Source organism: Taeniopygia guttata, chromosome 5 (assembly GCF_048771995.1).
Source record: "Taeniopygia guttata chromosome 5, bTaeGut7.mat, whole genome shotgun sequence".
Lineage (NCBI taxonomy): Eukaryota > Metazoa > Chordata > Aves > Passeriformes > Estrildidae > Taeniopygia > Taeniopygia guttata.
In genome coordinates, this window is record NC_133030.1 from 63,233,420 (window position 1) to 63,249,913 (window position 16,494).

At 50.2% G+C, this 16,494-nt stretch overlaps 1 protein-coding gene across 1 annotated transcript; it reads left to right on the forward strand.

Annotated features, from left to right (window-relative positions):
• Positions 1–1,308: 1,308 nt before the first annotated feature.
• On the forward strand, positions 1,309–16,110 carry DNAAF2 (dynein axonemal assembly factor 2). The gene is made up of 3 exons (XM_030275305.4): positions 1,309–3,676; positions 12,712–12,858; positions 14,880–16,110. Exons 1-3 carry the CDS (start codon positions 1,328–1,330, stop codon positions 15,375–15,377), a joined length of 2,994 nt encoding a protein of 997 aa, XP_030131165.4. The 5' UTR covers positions 1,309–1,327; the 3' UTR covers positions 15,378–16,110.
• Positions 16,111–16,494: the final 384 nt, after the last annotated feature.

Genomic DNA, 16,494 nt, shown 5'->3' on the forward strand with positions numbered 1-16,494 from the left:
ATTGGTCTTGGAAACTTGGAAACCCCCAGGAAAGTTCTGGGAGGTGTTTTATAATGGCAGCAGTTTGAAGATGGTGTTCTGCAGACAGGACAAGGAGTGGTAAAAGCAACGACATGATCCTTTAGAACTTCTGGAGAAGGCTGGGAGGAGGAAATCTTGATGGGGGGAAGTGGGAAAGAGGGAAACGTAGCCAAAATCTCCTCCAGGTGTTTGAGGGCATGGAGGGCAGAGCAGGGTACCCCAAAGTGCCCACACCAGGTGTGCCAGAGGAACTTTGATTCACAGCCCTGCCCAGGGCAGTGTTATAAATACAAATTATAATACTGGCTTTTCACAAATACTAAAAGAATTGGGTTCTATATGTATAATGTTAAATTAACTTTGCTATGCAGTTTTAATTTCTGCTATTAACTAAATTAAGACATAGTAGTGAAATGGCTGATATAGTTATGCTTGTGATAATTAAACTACTTAGTTGGGATAACACCCAATGAACTTATCATGACCCAATGAACTTATGATGAAGACCCCTACTACTATCAACACCTCCTGTCTGTAAAAAGTATAGACTGAGGTGATGATGAGAATGGACTAAAACCACAGGCAAGAAATGTGCATGCTCTAAAAAGGTGGACCCAATGCTAAACAGTTCTTAGAACATGTAAACTAGTTTGGGGAGAAATTTAAATATACATAATTGTTTGTGAATATGCAGTAGGCTGATGCAATAGAAAAGTTATATAAAGGCTGTCTCTGAAATAGCAGGTGTGCTCTTGGCTGAATGCCAAGCACCCAGCTGTTACCTTTGCTTTATTTTTGTATCCTACTGTCCTTTATTAAACTTTTAAATTTTACCGGGAAAGTGAACCTCGTTTTTCACAGCAGGAAGGAGGAGGCACAGTGGGATACGGGCTCTGAGGGAAGCTGGGTCTGTTGAGGATTTACAAGTGCCCTGTGAGGGGATGGCAGTGGAGTTCAGAGTATGGCATGGGGAGGGAACACACACTTTGCTGAAGGATGAAGAGATGACGGTGGAAAACCAGCCCTGCTGATGCTGGCTGGAAGCCACCGAGGGGAGGGAAAAGGCGAGGCCGGGACGGAGAAGTCTCGGCCCTGAGGGACAGCCCGCCATGTCGTTTGCCGTCTCCATGGCAACCGCTGCGCCGCCGCCATATTGCTTACCATCACCATAGCAACCGCCGCCATCTTGTTTACCATCACCACAGCAACCGCCGCCATCTTGTTTACCGTCACCACAGCAACCGCCGCCATCTTGCTCGGCGTCCCCACAGCAGCGCTCCCGGCCGAGCCGAGCCGTGCCGGGGCCATGGCGGGCGCGGGGCGGCTGCAGGACCTGGACCTCAGCGCCGAGGAGGCGGAGCGGCTCAAGCGCGCCTTCCGCGACGAGCAATTCCGCGCGCTGTTCGCGGAGTACGCGGCCGAGCTCACCGACCCCGAGCAGCGCCGGCTGTACGAGGAGGAGGTGGCGGCGCTGGAGCGGGAGCGCGGCATGGAGGTGCGCTTCGTGCACCCGACTCCGGGCTTCGTGCTGCGGACCAGCCAGGACGGCTCTCGCCGCTGCTACATCAACGTCTGCAGCAACGCGCTGATGGGCGAGCCGCGGGCCCGCGCCGAGCGCGGCGGGCAGCGCTGGGAGCTGCCCTACAGCCTGGCCCCGGGCCGCGAGGAGCTGCGCCCCGGCGGCCGCCGCCGCCTCCTGTACGACGTGGTGTTCCACCCCGCCGCGCTGCGCCTGGCCGCCCGCAGCGCCCGCTTCCGCCGCCTGCTTCGCGACACGGCGCTGGAGGCCGTGGAGAGCCGCTGCGGGGTGCGGCTGGATCGCAACAACGCCACGGTCCTGCGAGGGGTCTCCTACAAGGGCGTCCCGCAGGCGCCCGTCATCCGCTCCCCGCTGCCCGGCGGCGCCCCGAAGCCGCCCGACGACGGCGAGTCCCCGCTGCCGCCCTTCCCCTTCCCCTTCCCCTCCCCGCCCGCCGCCGCCCCGCCGCCCGCCGCCGGCTCCTCGCCCGCCGCTCCCCCGCCGCCCTCCGGCCCCACCACGCCGCGCTGGAGCATCCGCCACCGCTCCTACGTGGACCTGCAGGACTACCGGCACAGCCGCGACTCCGCGCCCAGCCCGGTGCCGCGGGAGCTGGTGGTGACGGTGGAGCTGCCGCTGCTGCGCTCCGCCGAGCAGGCGGAGCTGGAGATCCGCGGGCGGGAGCTGCGGCTGGACTCGCGGTGTCCCGCCTACCGCCTGCGCCTCCGCCTCCCCTACGACGTGGACGAGAGCGGCGGGCGGGCTGCTTTTAACCGGGCCCAGCGGCAGCTGCAGGTCACGCTGCCCGTGGTGCTGCCGCCGGGCCCGTCCGGGGAGCGGCTGGAGGGGGCCGAGCCCGCTGCCGCGGGGCTGGCACGGGCAGGGCCGGCGGAGGCGGGCGGCGGAGCGGCTCCTCCCCCGGAACTCGGGCCTGGCGGCGCGGCCCGCAGCACGTGTGGCGGCGGGGAGCCCGGTGATCCACTCGCCGAACCCCCCGCTGACCCTCTTGGTGATCCTCCCGCTGGTCCGGCTGCCGAGCCCCTCGCTGAACCACCCGCGGAACCGCCCGTAGAACCACTCTGTGATGCACCCGCTGAACCCCACGTTTATCCAACCTCTGAACCCTTTGCTGACTCCCCTCCTGAACCCCCCGTTTATCCAACCTCTGAACCCTTTGCTGACTCCCCTCCTGAACCCCCAGCTGAACCGGCCACTGATCCAAGCTCTGAACCCTTTGCTGAACCTGCCACTGATCCAACCTCTGAACCTGCCACTGATCCAGGCTGTGAACCCTTTGCTGAACTGACCACTGATCCAACCTCTGAACCGGCCACTGATCTAAACTCTGAATGCCCTGCTGAACTGGCCACTGATCCAAGCTCTGAACGCTTTGCTGACTCCCCTCCTGAACCTCCTGCTGAACCTGCCACTGATCCAGGCTCTGAACCCTTTGCTGAACCGACCACGGATCCAACCTCTGAACCGGCCACTGATCCAAGCTCTGAACCCTTTGCTGAATTTGCCACTGATCCAACCTCTGAACCTGCCACTGATCCAGGCTCTGAACCCTTTGCTGAACCGACCACGGATCCAACCTCTGAACCGGCCACTGATCCAAGCTCTGAACCCCCCGCTGGTCCAACCACGGACCCCTGCTCTGAACCTTTCACCGAACCCCCCGCCACTGATCCACCCGCAGAACCAGAACCACCCACCGAGCCCCCGGAGCCAGCACTGCCCTGCTCCGGTGCCGCTTCCCCCATCGCCAGCCCCGATCCAGCCATGCCCACCGGGGACACCCCTCTGCAGGCCTCTGAGGGCCACCCCAGCGAGGTGGCCACATGCCCTCCCTTCCGTGCCCGGCAGGACGAGGCATCCCTCACTCTGCTCCTGCTGGTGCCCGGCATCCAGCCCCGGAGCCTCCGTGGGGACGTGGGCACACACCACTACAGCCTCCGCTTCCGCACCGCCAGCGCGGCCTTCGCCCTGTTCCTGCGCTTCCCGGCCGCGCTGCTGCGCCCCGAGAGCAGCGTCAGCGTCTCTGCTCACAACGCCGTGGTGGGGCTCGCCAAGGCCCCCGGCAGCACCGGCCTCTGGGACAAGTTCAGCTTCGGCCTCCACCCCTCCGCTCTGCAGGTAACGTGGCACGCTGGTGGCACACCCGGGGTGTCACCTGCCCGAGGTGCCCTGCTGGGTGTGGCTGCTGGTTGCTGAATGGTGAGTGAGCACCCTGAGTGGTGGCTCAGGGAGGTGTGAGGAGCAGTTGGAAGTTGCTGCTTCCTCGGAGAGCTGCTCCCGGATGGCAGTGCCATGACCTGATTTGTGCGAGTCTTGTATGAGCAGCGCCAAGGTCACGCCATGGAGCTGACACCTTCATCCTTGGAATTGGAATGACTTCTGCTACCCTTGCGAATTTTTTTTTCTAAGGGAAATTCTGGTGATGAATGAAAACAGTAGCTATGTCCTCTATGTCCTTAGTGCTCACTTTTAAAGCCCTGTGAAGTGCAGCCCGTTCACACAAAGAAAGCTCTTTATGATACACCAGGCTTTTACACACGTGTGCATACACTGTCATGAAGTGCAGGGGGAGTGTCCCTGTCTCTGTGTTTTGGGACAGAATTCCCATTTACAGCCACAGCAACCCCCATCAGTTCAACCAGAGCAGAACAGCAAGCAGCAGCTGTGAACTGTCCTGCTTTGCTGGGGTAAAGATTCACCTGCTCTGTCTGAATATGATTCTAATTTAGTATTTTCTAATTTTATGGGTTGTTGGGCAGTGGTGCTCCCGTGGTGGGAGAAAGTGGGGTGGCTGCATCCAGTGTCCCCAGAGGGATGCCCAACTTGTGACATTGTCCAGAACCATTCACACAAGTTTTGTGGAGAGCCGCTTTCCTCTGTGAGCTCAGACTTGCAGACAGTTTCTCATGAGCAGGGTTTAAAGCTGCACAGTTCTTGTGCAACCTTCTAGCCATGGGATTTGGAGTTTGGCTGGAGTTGAGAGCAATAAAATCCTCTGCAGTTTGGATCACGTGCAGTGGGATTGCAAGTCCAGGAAGCTGGCAGGCTTCAAGCATATCCACTGGGATAGACTTGGTTTGGAGCAGCTTAATTGCTCCATCCCTACAACTAGAAATGACTTGTGCCTGATTTTGAAAGATATTTATCCAATTAGTGTTTGTGCAGCTGAAACCACGTTGAATTTCCCATTTAGCGGCCGCACACCTTTTACAACAGCAATTCCTGTGAAGGAGGAGCTGATCATTTCAGGGAAGCATCAAAGATGATGAATTTATGGGGAACCACCCACGCTGAGCTGTTTGCAGAGCATTTCCTTTGCTTTTACCGGAGCAGGAGCCTGCAAGTCTGTGCAAGTGGGGCCACAGAACACTCAGCGCTGCTGTTCACTGCTGTGATCTGGCACTGCCTGCTGCTGCCACGTCAAAAAAGCCACTGTGTAAACTCCTGCCTGTTTTCTGTGCAGGTACTGAGGCTGCCCAGGGCACTGGTGGAGTCCCCATCCCTGGGAATGCTCAGGAAAACCTGTGGATGTGGCACTTGAGAAGGTGGTTTAGTGGTGAACGTGGTGGTGGTGCACTAATGGTTGCAAGTTTGGTATATGGATTTGTTATTGCAATTGGAGGAACATTTTGTGATTGAAGGGTTTTAAAAGGCCACCCAGTAATGAGATTTTTGGCTTTGTGAGTTACAAAAGCCCCTTGAATGTGCTGATTTTATTATATATTGCAAAATGTTTTGGGTGGAGTAGGAGAAAGAGATTGGGAATTAGTCATCAGCTTCCTGGCCATTCAGTCACAGCAAACTCCAAGAGATTCTCCTGGCCTCCAGTCCTTTTGGACAGTGGGCTTGCAATTGAAGCAGGAGAAATAAACTGAAGTAATTTGTCCTGTTTGTTTGGGTTTTGTTTTGGTTTTTTTTTTTTTAATCTGTGCTATTTCCCCAAAGTGCCTGAGAGCTGCACTCACTCAGATTGGAGGGAGAAAAATGAATATTTAATTAGAGCCACTATTACTTGCTGCCTTCTGGCCATTAACCATTTGTTCCTGGTCGCTTTTCTTCTTCTTATGTTGGTTCCTTCAATTTGTCTGATGCCACCTTGGGGGTTTTTCTGCCTTGAGTCTCATTCTATAAATCACAGCTGTGGTTCTTGCACTGAGACCTGTAACGAGTCACATCAGTCACTGCAGAGTGCAGAGCAGTGTCAGTGCCTAAAGGGAGCTGTTGGGGCTGAGGTGAGCAGGAATTTCATCCTGGAGCAGGAATTTTATCCTGCACTTCCCAATCTGCTTGGTGGTCATCTCCTCTTACACAACAGCATTGCCAGAGGATGGTGCCTGGCAAAAGTGAACCATGGAATGGTTTGAGTTAGGAGGGATCCCTAAAGCTCCACCAATTCCATGGACAGGGACACCTTTCTCTATCCCAGGTTGTTCCAAGCCCTGTCCAATGTTTTTAACAGCTATGGAATTCCTGCTCTGCTCCATTCTGGGAAGCTGATTGCTGCTGCAGGCCGAGGGTTGCTGTGGTGCTCCATGGAGCAGATTCCTCCCTGGGTTAGTTCAGAGTCTGCCCCTCCTCGGTGCTCCATGCCACGGTGGCTGTTCCGTGCCCTCTGAGGCTGCCTGCCCAAATCATTCCCATCAAGTTCCTTCTTGGAAGCTGGTCTGATCCACATTCTGGTAGAAAAATGAGTTGGGCTCATCCTTAGTACGCCATGCTTGAAACAGAACTTCAAGAGCTGCTTTTCCTTTTGTAGTCAGAGAGGCTGAATCCCTGTGCTGGAATATGATCTATTTAGAGCTCAGTTTCCATAGATGCTGAGCAGTTGGAATTCCCACTCCAGCAAGTGCCTCTTTTGAGGAAATCTTTACAGTGCCCTGCTCAAACCAGAATGTCCACACTGCAGTGGGGCTTGAGGATCCTGGAGGTCTTTTCCATCCTCTTGATTCTATGACTTGTTATGGTGACCAGAAATTCTATAAAAATAAAGAATCCATAACTTTGAATGTTGTGGGCTTAGGGTCACATATTTTAGGGTTTTAAAAACCACTTTTTGTCACTGTTCTGGTGCTCAGTCACTGCACCAGAGACCACAGTGCAGATCCTTCTGCAGGGCCTGCTCCAGGCCCTGTTTTTCCAGGGAATACTCTCATGACCTGAGGAAGCTGCTTGATTTCCCCACTGCCAAAATCTCTGCTCTTTGCCTCAAAATACCAGCCATGGGCTGTGCTCTCCCCATCACTCTTCATTGCAGCTCACCCTCTGTAACCTTTGCTTAAATCCTGGGAATTCAGGCTTGGGAAACTCCTGCATTAGAGAGTTCCCCTTCATTTCCAGACAACACAGCCTGGGGAGTAAATGACGGAGGAAGGACGGTTGGGAGTTAAATAACCATTAATACAATTTGTAAGCCTGCCAGGCAGGGTTTCTGAGAACATGTCCCAGTGTGTCCTGGTTTATGGCAGTGCTGGAGCTGGGCAATTATGGAAATTGTACCTTTGGAAAGCACTTGGAATGTCTTGGGATGTTTGGTCTCCTGGGGTTAAATGCTCCATTCCTAACAGAAATAAGAAGCATTTTTTGGGGGGTGTTTTGAGCTGCTGAGACTTAGGGGCTCAGTTCTTGGAGCATGTGGAACACATTTGGCAGGGAATGAATTCTGCAGTTTTGGGGTCGTGTCTGCTCATTTTCATGGGATTAGAAAGAGACTGGTTCATGCAGGAATTCCCTTTTAGGCTGATCCACACCCTTCCTGCCCTTCTCAGAGGCCTGCAATGGGTTTGCTCAGAGGATGTGTGCTCGTTCCTCTGCTCAATTCCCCCTGGGTGCAGGGAATTGCAGCCAGCCCATCCCTTTCCTAAAAGACCCCGTCAGATCTTCTGGAGAATGTGACACTATTGGGATTTAACTCACGTAAACCCCCACGGGGCTCCAGAGAACAGCAGGGAGCAGAGGAAAACAGAGGAAATATTTCCTCTGCTTTCCTATGCATTGCTTTTTTTTTTTTTTTTTTTTTTTTTTTTTCCACATTTACAGGCTGAAAAAGATTATATTGAGCATTCCTGAGGAGTTCATGGTTGGAGCTGGGTCTGAGTTATACTGTGTGTGAGGGATCCAAATGGGAATTGCTCAGAGATAGGGAAGTTTTGTTTAACTTTTCTGGGAGTGTTGAGGCCTCCATGCAGGATGTTCTGCATGGGTGTGATTTTTCTGCTTGGCACAGCCACCAATGCCATGTGAAGGAGACCCTTTGGAAGCTCCTGGTGTTTTTTCCTTCAGAAAGCAGCTGGTGAAAAAAAAAAAAAAAAGTGGAGCTGTTGGAGCAAGTCCAGAGAGGCCACGGAGCTGCTCCAAGGGCTGGATCCAGGCTGGGAGAGCTGGGAATGTTCCCCTGGAGAGGAGAAGCTCCAGGCAGAGCTCAGAGCCCCTGCAGGGCCTGAAGGGGCTCCAGGAGAGCTGGAGAGGGACTGGGGACAAGGGATGGAGGGACAGGACACAGGGAATGGCTCCCACTGCCAGAGGGCAGGGATGGGTGGGAGATTGGAAATTGGGAATTCCTGGCTGGGCTGGAATTCCCAGAGCAGCTGTGGCTGCCCCTGGATCCCTGGCAGTGCCCAAGGCCAGGTTGGACACCCTGGGACAGTGGGAGGTGTCCCTGGGGTGGCACTGGATGGGATTTAAGGTCCCTTCCAATCCAAATAATTCTGGGATTCTGGGATGATCAGATGCCCCCTAGAAGAGGCTGGAACCTGGTAAGGTGATCTGGGCTGATCCAGCCTGGCCTTGGACACTTCCAGAGATCCAGGGGCAGCCACAGCTGCTCTGGGCACCTGTGCCAGGGCCTCACCACCCTCCCAGCCAGGAATTCCCAAATCCCAATATCCCATCTGCATTTCCCTACATCACTTGTGTGGAGCTGGAGGTGGCAGAGTTCTGTTGCTCCTGGCACTGGGACCATGTGGAGAAGGCCAAGGGCTGGAAGTGTCCCCAAGGGCTGGAAGTGTTCCCAAGGGCTGGAAGTGTCCCCAAGGGCTGGAAGTGTCCCCGAGGGCTGGAAGTGTCCCCAAGGGCTGGAAGTGTCCCCAAGGGCTGGAAGTGTTCCCAAGGGCTGGAAGTGTCCCCGTGGGCTGGAAGTGTCCCCGTGGGCTGGAAGTGTCCCCATGAACTGGAAGTGCCCCCGTGGGCCGTGCTGGGCTGTCCTTGTCCTCACTGAGCTCAGAATTAGGGCTTTTGTGGATAAAAGTTTTCCTTGGTTGGTGAGTCAACCAAGCATGAACCCTTGAGAGCTGCGTTGAGAAGTGTAAAACATGGATGTTTTAAACCTTTGCCACCTTTCATGGAGAAATCATCCTGGAGAGCTGTTTTGCTCTCATTTCCAAGCTGTTTGGAGTTATAATTTTCAATTTCCAAGCTGCTATAAAGGCTTATTGTAACAGTCAGGGGTTACTTCTAAGAAGATGCTGCTGGAAACTGGAGCTGTTGAATGTAATCCTCCAACAGTTTATTTTTGGTTCAGTTAATTCTGTGCTCAGCATTTCAAGACTCTTGGCAAGTTTTTTGGGAGGTCAGAGAAGGACAAAGAAGGAGAACACAACAAACTTATTATTTCACATTTTTCAAAGTAATCCCTTTCCCAAGCTACATTAAGGACCATAATTAGTTTGCTTCTGCTATAAAACAAACTAATTTCTGAATAGTCTTTAATTGGTAGCTGCATTTTGGGAATACCGTGACTACACAAAACAGTTATGTCAGGAAACATTATTAACCTACTGATGAAGCTCATCAAAGCTTCTTTGGAGCTGTTTCATCTTTGCAGTCATGAGCACCTTAGAAAAGTTTTAATTTCACTACAGGTACCAAAACTTGGAGCTTCAAATTCTCAGCTCTCAGAGCTGGTTTGTGCTGGGATCCCACAAATGCAGAGGTCAGGAAATCCAGGAATGTCTTTTCCATATTGGCATTAATTGTTGGGTTTGGATGAGAGAGGTTCTGGCTGCCCCATCCCTGGAATTGTCCAAAGCCAGTTTGGATGGGGTTTAGAGCAGCCTGGGATAGTGGAAGGGTTGGAACTGGATGGGATTTAAATTCCCTCCCAAACCCAAACCATTCTGTGATTCCCTGATCCTCTCATTACAGGAGCCACCAAAATAATTTAAGCCCGAAATCTGTCCTGCTTTTCAAACTTGCAGCCTGTGTGGGAGGTATCTGTGGATGGAAACTGTCTTCAATTTGGATAAATTAAAGCAGAATAAACCCATCTGAGTGCCGAGGGCAGCGTGAGGGGAGCGGCTCCGCGCTGTCGGTGCCGTGAGACACAAGGACGGGTTTGAATGATGAAGTGTTCCAGAAACCAAAGTCATCCCTGCTAACATTTATGTTAATTTGGTCTCAGTTTAGTCACAGGGAAAAATGAATGTGTACCAAACAGCAGATGACAGTTGTGTGCAGGGAAAAACAAATTAAATTCGAAGTTGCTAAGAGAGCATCATAAATACCAGAAAATAAACGGCTTAAATTGAAGAATTATTTTACAGGGTCATTCAAATAAGCTACAGATGGTTGTCCTCTGTTTGCTCTGGCTTGGAAGGCAGAGCAGGCTTTAGAATAAATTCCTGAATCATTTTTTTCCAAGGTCTGTGCTCTGATAACATCTGCAGTAATATAAATGCCTCGGTGTGTGCTCCCCGTGAATGCAAAGTCTGAGTTACAGTGCCTGGTGGAACAGGCTAATGATAATCACCTTATTGCCAACAAACACACCCCAGGTCTGTGATTTATGGCAGGCCACGGGGTAGGGATGGGATAAAATGGTAAATACTTCTGGGAATTCAGCGTTGGGCTGGGTGAAACTTGGTAAAATTGGTTTGGGCAGTGAGTCAGAATTAACGGAGCAACAGCACAAGCGGTTATTTTTTATCCTCATTTAAAGCACGGATTAATCATAGAATTATGGAATATTCTGAGCTGGAAGGGACCCACAGGGATCATGGAATCCAGCTCCAGGTGCTCCCAGACCCCCAGCAATCCCACCCTGGGCATCCCTGGCAGCTCCTGGAGCTCTGGCAGCCTCAGGCTGTGCCCATTCCCTGGGGAGCCTGGGCAGTGCCAGCACCTCTGGGGGAAGAACCTTTCCTGATAATAGACCTCCCATCCAGTTTTTGCTTTTTAACTTTATTTTCTGTGAAGAAAACAAATTCCTTTGCTTTTAATCAGGAAGAAATTCTCCAGAAAGATTCAGGGCATTTGTTGCCAAATTGTGAAGTCCTGATGGCACTGATGAGGAGAGGCTGTCCCTCACACAGCCACGGGTGCCAGAGGCAGATTCAGAGGGAAAGGAGATTATTTTCCTCATTTTATGGAGGAAAAGTAGGATGAGACTTTGTGCAACCTGGTCTAGTGGAGGGTAATTAAAGGTCCTGAATTATATCCCATGACAGGGGGGTGGAATGAGATGAGCTGTGAAGTCCCTTCCAACCAAACCATGCTGTGGTTCCCTGACTGATTTTTCAGCTGGCTGAGCAGGGCTGTGCTTTGCTCTCTTGGATGTACAGGCAGGGCACCAAAATCCCAAATTTCCTCCGGGGGAGGCTGAGCTGTCTGTGCTCTGTGGGCCAAGCAATCCAGGGCAGAGCTGGGAATTCTGCTCTGAGCTGCCCAAGGATCAGGAGCTTGTGGGAGTTCTGGTGCTGCACAGATTTTGTGTCTGCAGCCTTGTTCTGTACTCTGACACCTTCCCCTGAACTCTGCAGAGAATTTCCACAGCCTAAAGCTCTGACAGATCCCTCTCTCACGAGGGAATAAGAATTTTAGGCTTTGCATGCAGAAATGCAAAAAGAAGGGATGTTCTGAGAGGGTTTTCAGCCAGGGCAGCTCTGCTGCACTTTAATCTCTCCCCAAACCATCCAGTGCTGGCTCTTTGCCTGGATTGTAATCTTTCTGGATAGAAAATGAATCCAATCCTCTGCCTTGGAAAACCAACAGTATGTATATTATGACTTTCCATATTGTGATTTCTAATTTAACTAGTGGAAAAAATAGGACTCTGGCTTATTTTTCCAATCCTGGTTTGTTTTTTTTTTTAAGACAACAGTTAAATTTTGTACCTCAGACACAATGTGACATCTGGCTGTGCATAAGGCTCCATCCACAGGGGGCCAAAAATGTGCAGAATTGCCTTTTTGCTTCTTGGTCTGCAAGATGTCAGTGATAATTGAATTTAACTTTCATTGGATTGACAGGAAGGTTGAACTGGACCGAGAAATTTAAAAGTGTGACTTAATGTGGAAGGATTGCAACTTGTCCCTGTTATTTCCAATTAAATATGGAAGGTAATTCCCAGAACCTGAGCTACTCCTTCAGGTCAGACCGTTTTTATTTTGTCTGTCCTTCCCCTCAGCCTACACAGATGATGTGTGAATAACATCAGGACAGGGAAAGCTCTGCAGTTCCTATGAAACAGCCCCTCCAGGATATATTTTAGGACCTTTAATTACCTGTAACTGATTTAAATCTCTAAACTCATAGCAACACATTTCAGGCTGTTTATGAACAGCCAGGAAACACACCCCAGGCTGTGTCTCTGCCTGTGGATACCTCTCCTTTTTTGTTTTTGCTTTTTTTTGGGGTTTTTTTTCCCCCAACTGGCTTGTCTGCCTGGAGATCAGAGCAGCCTCAGTGGCTGGGTGTGAAATGGATCCAGCCCTGAGTGTTCCAGATCTGATCTTGGAGTGAGGATCCCGCAGTGCCTCTCCAAGGAGGTGTTTGTGTTTTACAGACAGCCAGGAGACAAACCCACAACAGTCTAACACCTTCCTGGTGTTAAGGTAGGTGAGGATGGTACAAATCATTTTTCAGAGTCTACATTTATGTATTATTCACCCATCCAAAGAGAGAAAAATACATTTCCTTTATATTTTATACTATGCAGATTTGTACTTTCAAGCAAAATTAGCTAAGCACTGGTTTTAATTCATTTCACCTCATTCTGGTATTTGAATGTCTGGCTTAGAATTTCTCTGTTGAGACTTGAGTGTGCTGTGAAACTTGGGAATTGCTGTCCTGGCTTTCTTTGCAGTGAGTTTTTAGCCCCAGTACCCCTGAAGTGTAGCAGAAAAAGAACATAACCTGCTGTTTTCTCTCTTTTTCTTTAGGAAAGATTGTTTGTCAGTGAGGAGAACGTTGATGGATTTCTAGGCACTGCTTTCTGCCCTTCCCCTTGCTCCCAATCAGCACTGGAAAGCCAGCCATTAATTGAAGTGCTGGGTGTTACTGAGGACAGAATTCAAATCAAGGTGGAGGTAAGGATCCAGGAGCAGCACAGGCTGATTGATGTTCTTCAGCAAGATCCTATCAAATCCCACTGAAACAGCTTTGTTCCTGTTTTGTCCTGAGGAAGCAGGGAAAACCCAGGACTGGGGTTATTTGCAAGTGTAAATGTCAGTGTTCAGGAGTAAAAGTTGTGTTTGTGCCATTTCCTGTAACAAAAGGATTGAAACCTCCTCTATTTCATTTGGAATCCAGTCATTTAAAAAAGTGCTTTTTCCTTGCAGGAATAGCTCACCCACTCAGCCTTGTACAGGTAGAGAAATCCTAGAGGGTTTTGTCTGGGAAGAATCCTGCCTCATCTTTATTCAATCCATGTATTGGAATACTTGGTGGGTTCCTGTTGTGTAGATAATTAAACATGAGGCTATTAATCTTAAACACCAGTCTCAAATTCAATCCTTGAAGTTTGAGGCCTCATTCAGGCTCTCCTTCCTCTGTCTGGAACAAGCCAGGCAGTTTCTGGGATCTGCCACGGGATTAAACTGTCCTCCCTTGGCAAAATAAATGGAGAGATGAAGAAATCAAAATGTTCCTTTTGTAAGGAGGAAAATGTGAGGTAAACCCCCTTCATTCACTGGGATTTCTGGGTGGGCACTGCATCCAAAATTCAAATGAAACTTTCCTTAGAGGGAACATAAAAAGCAGGAACAAGCAGGTCCCTGCTGTGGCCATGGGCTGGGGCTGCAGCTGGGGTAGATAGTGGATCCAGCTTAATTCTCACAGCTGCTGTGACAAAAAAATGAAATTCTAAGTGTTGGAGAGTAGATAAATCCCTTTTGGGATCTTAGGGCAACTGAGATACCTTAAATCATCCCATTCCTGCTCCTGTGTGGGGCCAGGAGTTGGTGTTTGTGGGAAATATAGGAAAGGGAAGAAGGTTTTTAGAAAGTTGTAAAAGTAGGTTTTTAAAATAGAAAAAGTAGAGAATTTAGAGTTAGTTGTAGTTGTAAAGTTTGAAAGTAGAAAAGTTGTAACAGTATAGTGAGTAAGGATATGGAATAATAGTTTGAGTTTAGATTTGGTTAAGTAAATTTTAATATTGTAGAAAAATATGTGTAGCATGCTAGTGGCTAGAAAGTTTTAAAAATGCTCTATAACAGAAAAATCTTTACTACTAACAAGATGTAAACTATTACCATCTTTCAATTATCTCAACCATATATTAAGACTAATACCACAATAAAACTCAAAAAACAGTCCCATCCCATTTATACAAACCTCTGACACAGAGCTGATGATTCCTGAGGGCCCCTTCCAACTCATGTGGGAGAATTGTCCAGTTTGGAAAGGACTGACTGGTGTTTCCCAAGTTTCCTGTGCCTTGGGGTGTGAGAGAGTCTCTGAATCCATGAATCCAGCTGCTCTTGGATAGATCCTGCCTGATCCTGGCTCTCCACTGACGGGCACCTATGAATTACCAGCTGGTTTTGGCCAAAACTCCCAGTAATGGTGAAATGGGGGAAGTGCTGTTTGGACAGCACCTCTGCCAGTTCCTCCTCTCCCGAGGCAAACTGCAATTCCCAGATGAGCCCCACAGGCCAGGAATGTCCCTAATTGCAAGGTCCCAACCTTGCAACAAGAGTTAAGATCCCCTGGGTGATTCTGTGGCCGCTGGGAGTTGGGGATTTGGGAATCAGGAAAGTGGCCACTGGGATTTGGGGATTTGGGGATTTGGGAATCAGGAAAGTGGCTGCTGCTGGAAAGGAAGCAGGAAACCCTGGGGAAGCAGAAGGATCTCCCTGCCCCTCATTCCCACACATCAGACAAGAGCAGGAAAACCTCAGCACCCGCTCACTTGGCTTCTAGAAGGAGAATCATGGAATCACAACCTGATTTGGAACCTTAAGGATCATCTGCTTCCAACCCCCTGCCACGGGGTTGGAACACTTTCCACTATCCCAGTGGAGCTGAGCTGTTGGAGAAACAAATCTCTCCTATCTTTGTGTGCACAGTTTGTTCCAGCTATAAAATAATTCATTTATTTCCTTGACAGCCACAGGAACGTGATGGAGCAGGAACATTTGGCAGCTCGGGGGGAGCCCTTGCTGGAAATATTGACAGCGACTACCCCGAAACAAAGGCAGCCACGGAGTGTCCTGCAGCTGAGGGAGGTGCTGCAGGATCCAGCCCAGCTCCCACAGCTGGAACAATGGGAAAAGCAGGCTGTGCCTCACACCATTGTTTGCAGCACGAACCTCCTGCCACCAGTTCAGCGATTCCTGGCGGATCCGGGAGAACGGAGCCCGATTTAGAAAGTGCTGCTGCAGCAGGAGACACAGCCCCGGCCCCAGGCTCTGGAAAAGCAGGAAAGCTCCAGGGGGATGGGGATGGGGATGGGGATGAGGAGGCAGCCCCAGGGCTGGGCAGCAGGGCAGGTTCCCCCATCCTGCGGGAGGTGAACCCCGAGGACGGCAGCGTGCGCATCCTCCGCGACCACCGAACGCGCTGCCCCGTGGAGTTCCACAGCCCGCTGCTCTTCCAGCTGGATTAGTGCATTGTTTCAGCGTTTCCTTCTGCTGTTTGGTGCTTGCTCTGTTTTAGGATTTCCTTCTGTTGTTTGGTGCAGTTCCATGTGCTGGTGGATGACATGGAGGCCGTGCATTCCCACTAAAACCAGTGCAACACCAAAACTTTTCATTGTTAACAGTTTAACAATTTTCTAATCACATCTATGGCAATAATTTTACTTACAAGAAAAGTTGGAGGTGACTCTGAGCTCCTGGAAAAAAAATGTATCTTATTGTTTACATAAATTTTTTATTTTCTTCCCACGTTTCAGGGATTATTTGTATATATCCTCAGTCTAATGGCTCCCTTGGGAATTGAGCAGTAATCATTTTCCAAACCTTTCATTTTGTGATAACTGCAGGATTAGACTCACAGTGATTCTTAGCAATCAAATGAAATTTCTAATTACCCGGAGAAGTTCTAATTAGTCTCCTAGAAATAATCAACATTTATACCCTGTATTCCATCCTAGTGCTGTGCTTCAGATCTGCAGCACCCAGATATCCCCCAGCTGAACAAATTCCATTGCACAAGAACATCCTCTGGGTGCACGTCTGCTCTGAAGTATTTACAGTTGGTGAAATGGATTCTCTTTATCCAGATTTGATTTATTTTTCTCCGTTTCCCTCGAGTTTCAGTATTTCTCACCTCCCTAAAGTAGAATAACCAAGAGAACAGAGAAATTCTAATAATAAACTTCCTGTTCCCCTTTCTCACTGTTGCTGAACCGACTTGCTTTTGTTAGAGAGGTGCTTGGTGGCACATCCTGCCTGAGCTTTGCTGGGCTCAGCTTAACCCCGGCAGCTTTTTGGGAGAGGCCTCTGAGGGTGAGGCACCAGCACAGCTTCAGCACCAGCCCCGACCCAGTGGAACAGAGCACAGAGTAATTACCTTGCAAAATTGTGGTTAAATAACCCCTGGAAAAAGAAAAAAAGCAGCATTTTCTTTCTCAGACTTATTTCTGTGTTCTACAAAAGCTGCTGAGGTGCTTCTGCCACAGCTGAGTTCACAGAGGAGTGGCATTAAAGCTGCTGGAGCATTCACAGATGGCTCCGTGGCCCCAGCTCAGCCCCTTCCCACCACACAGCAGCAGTTTTCAC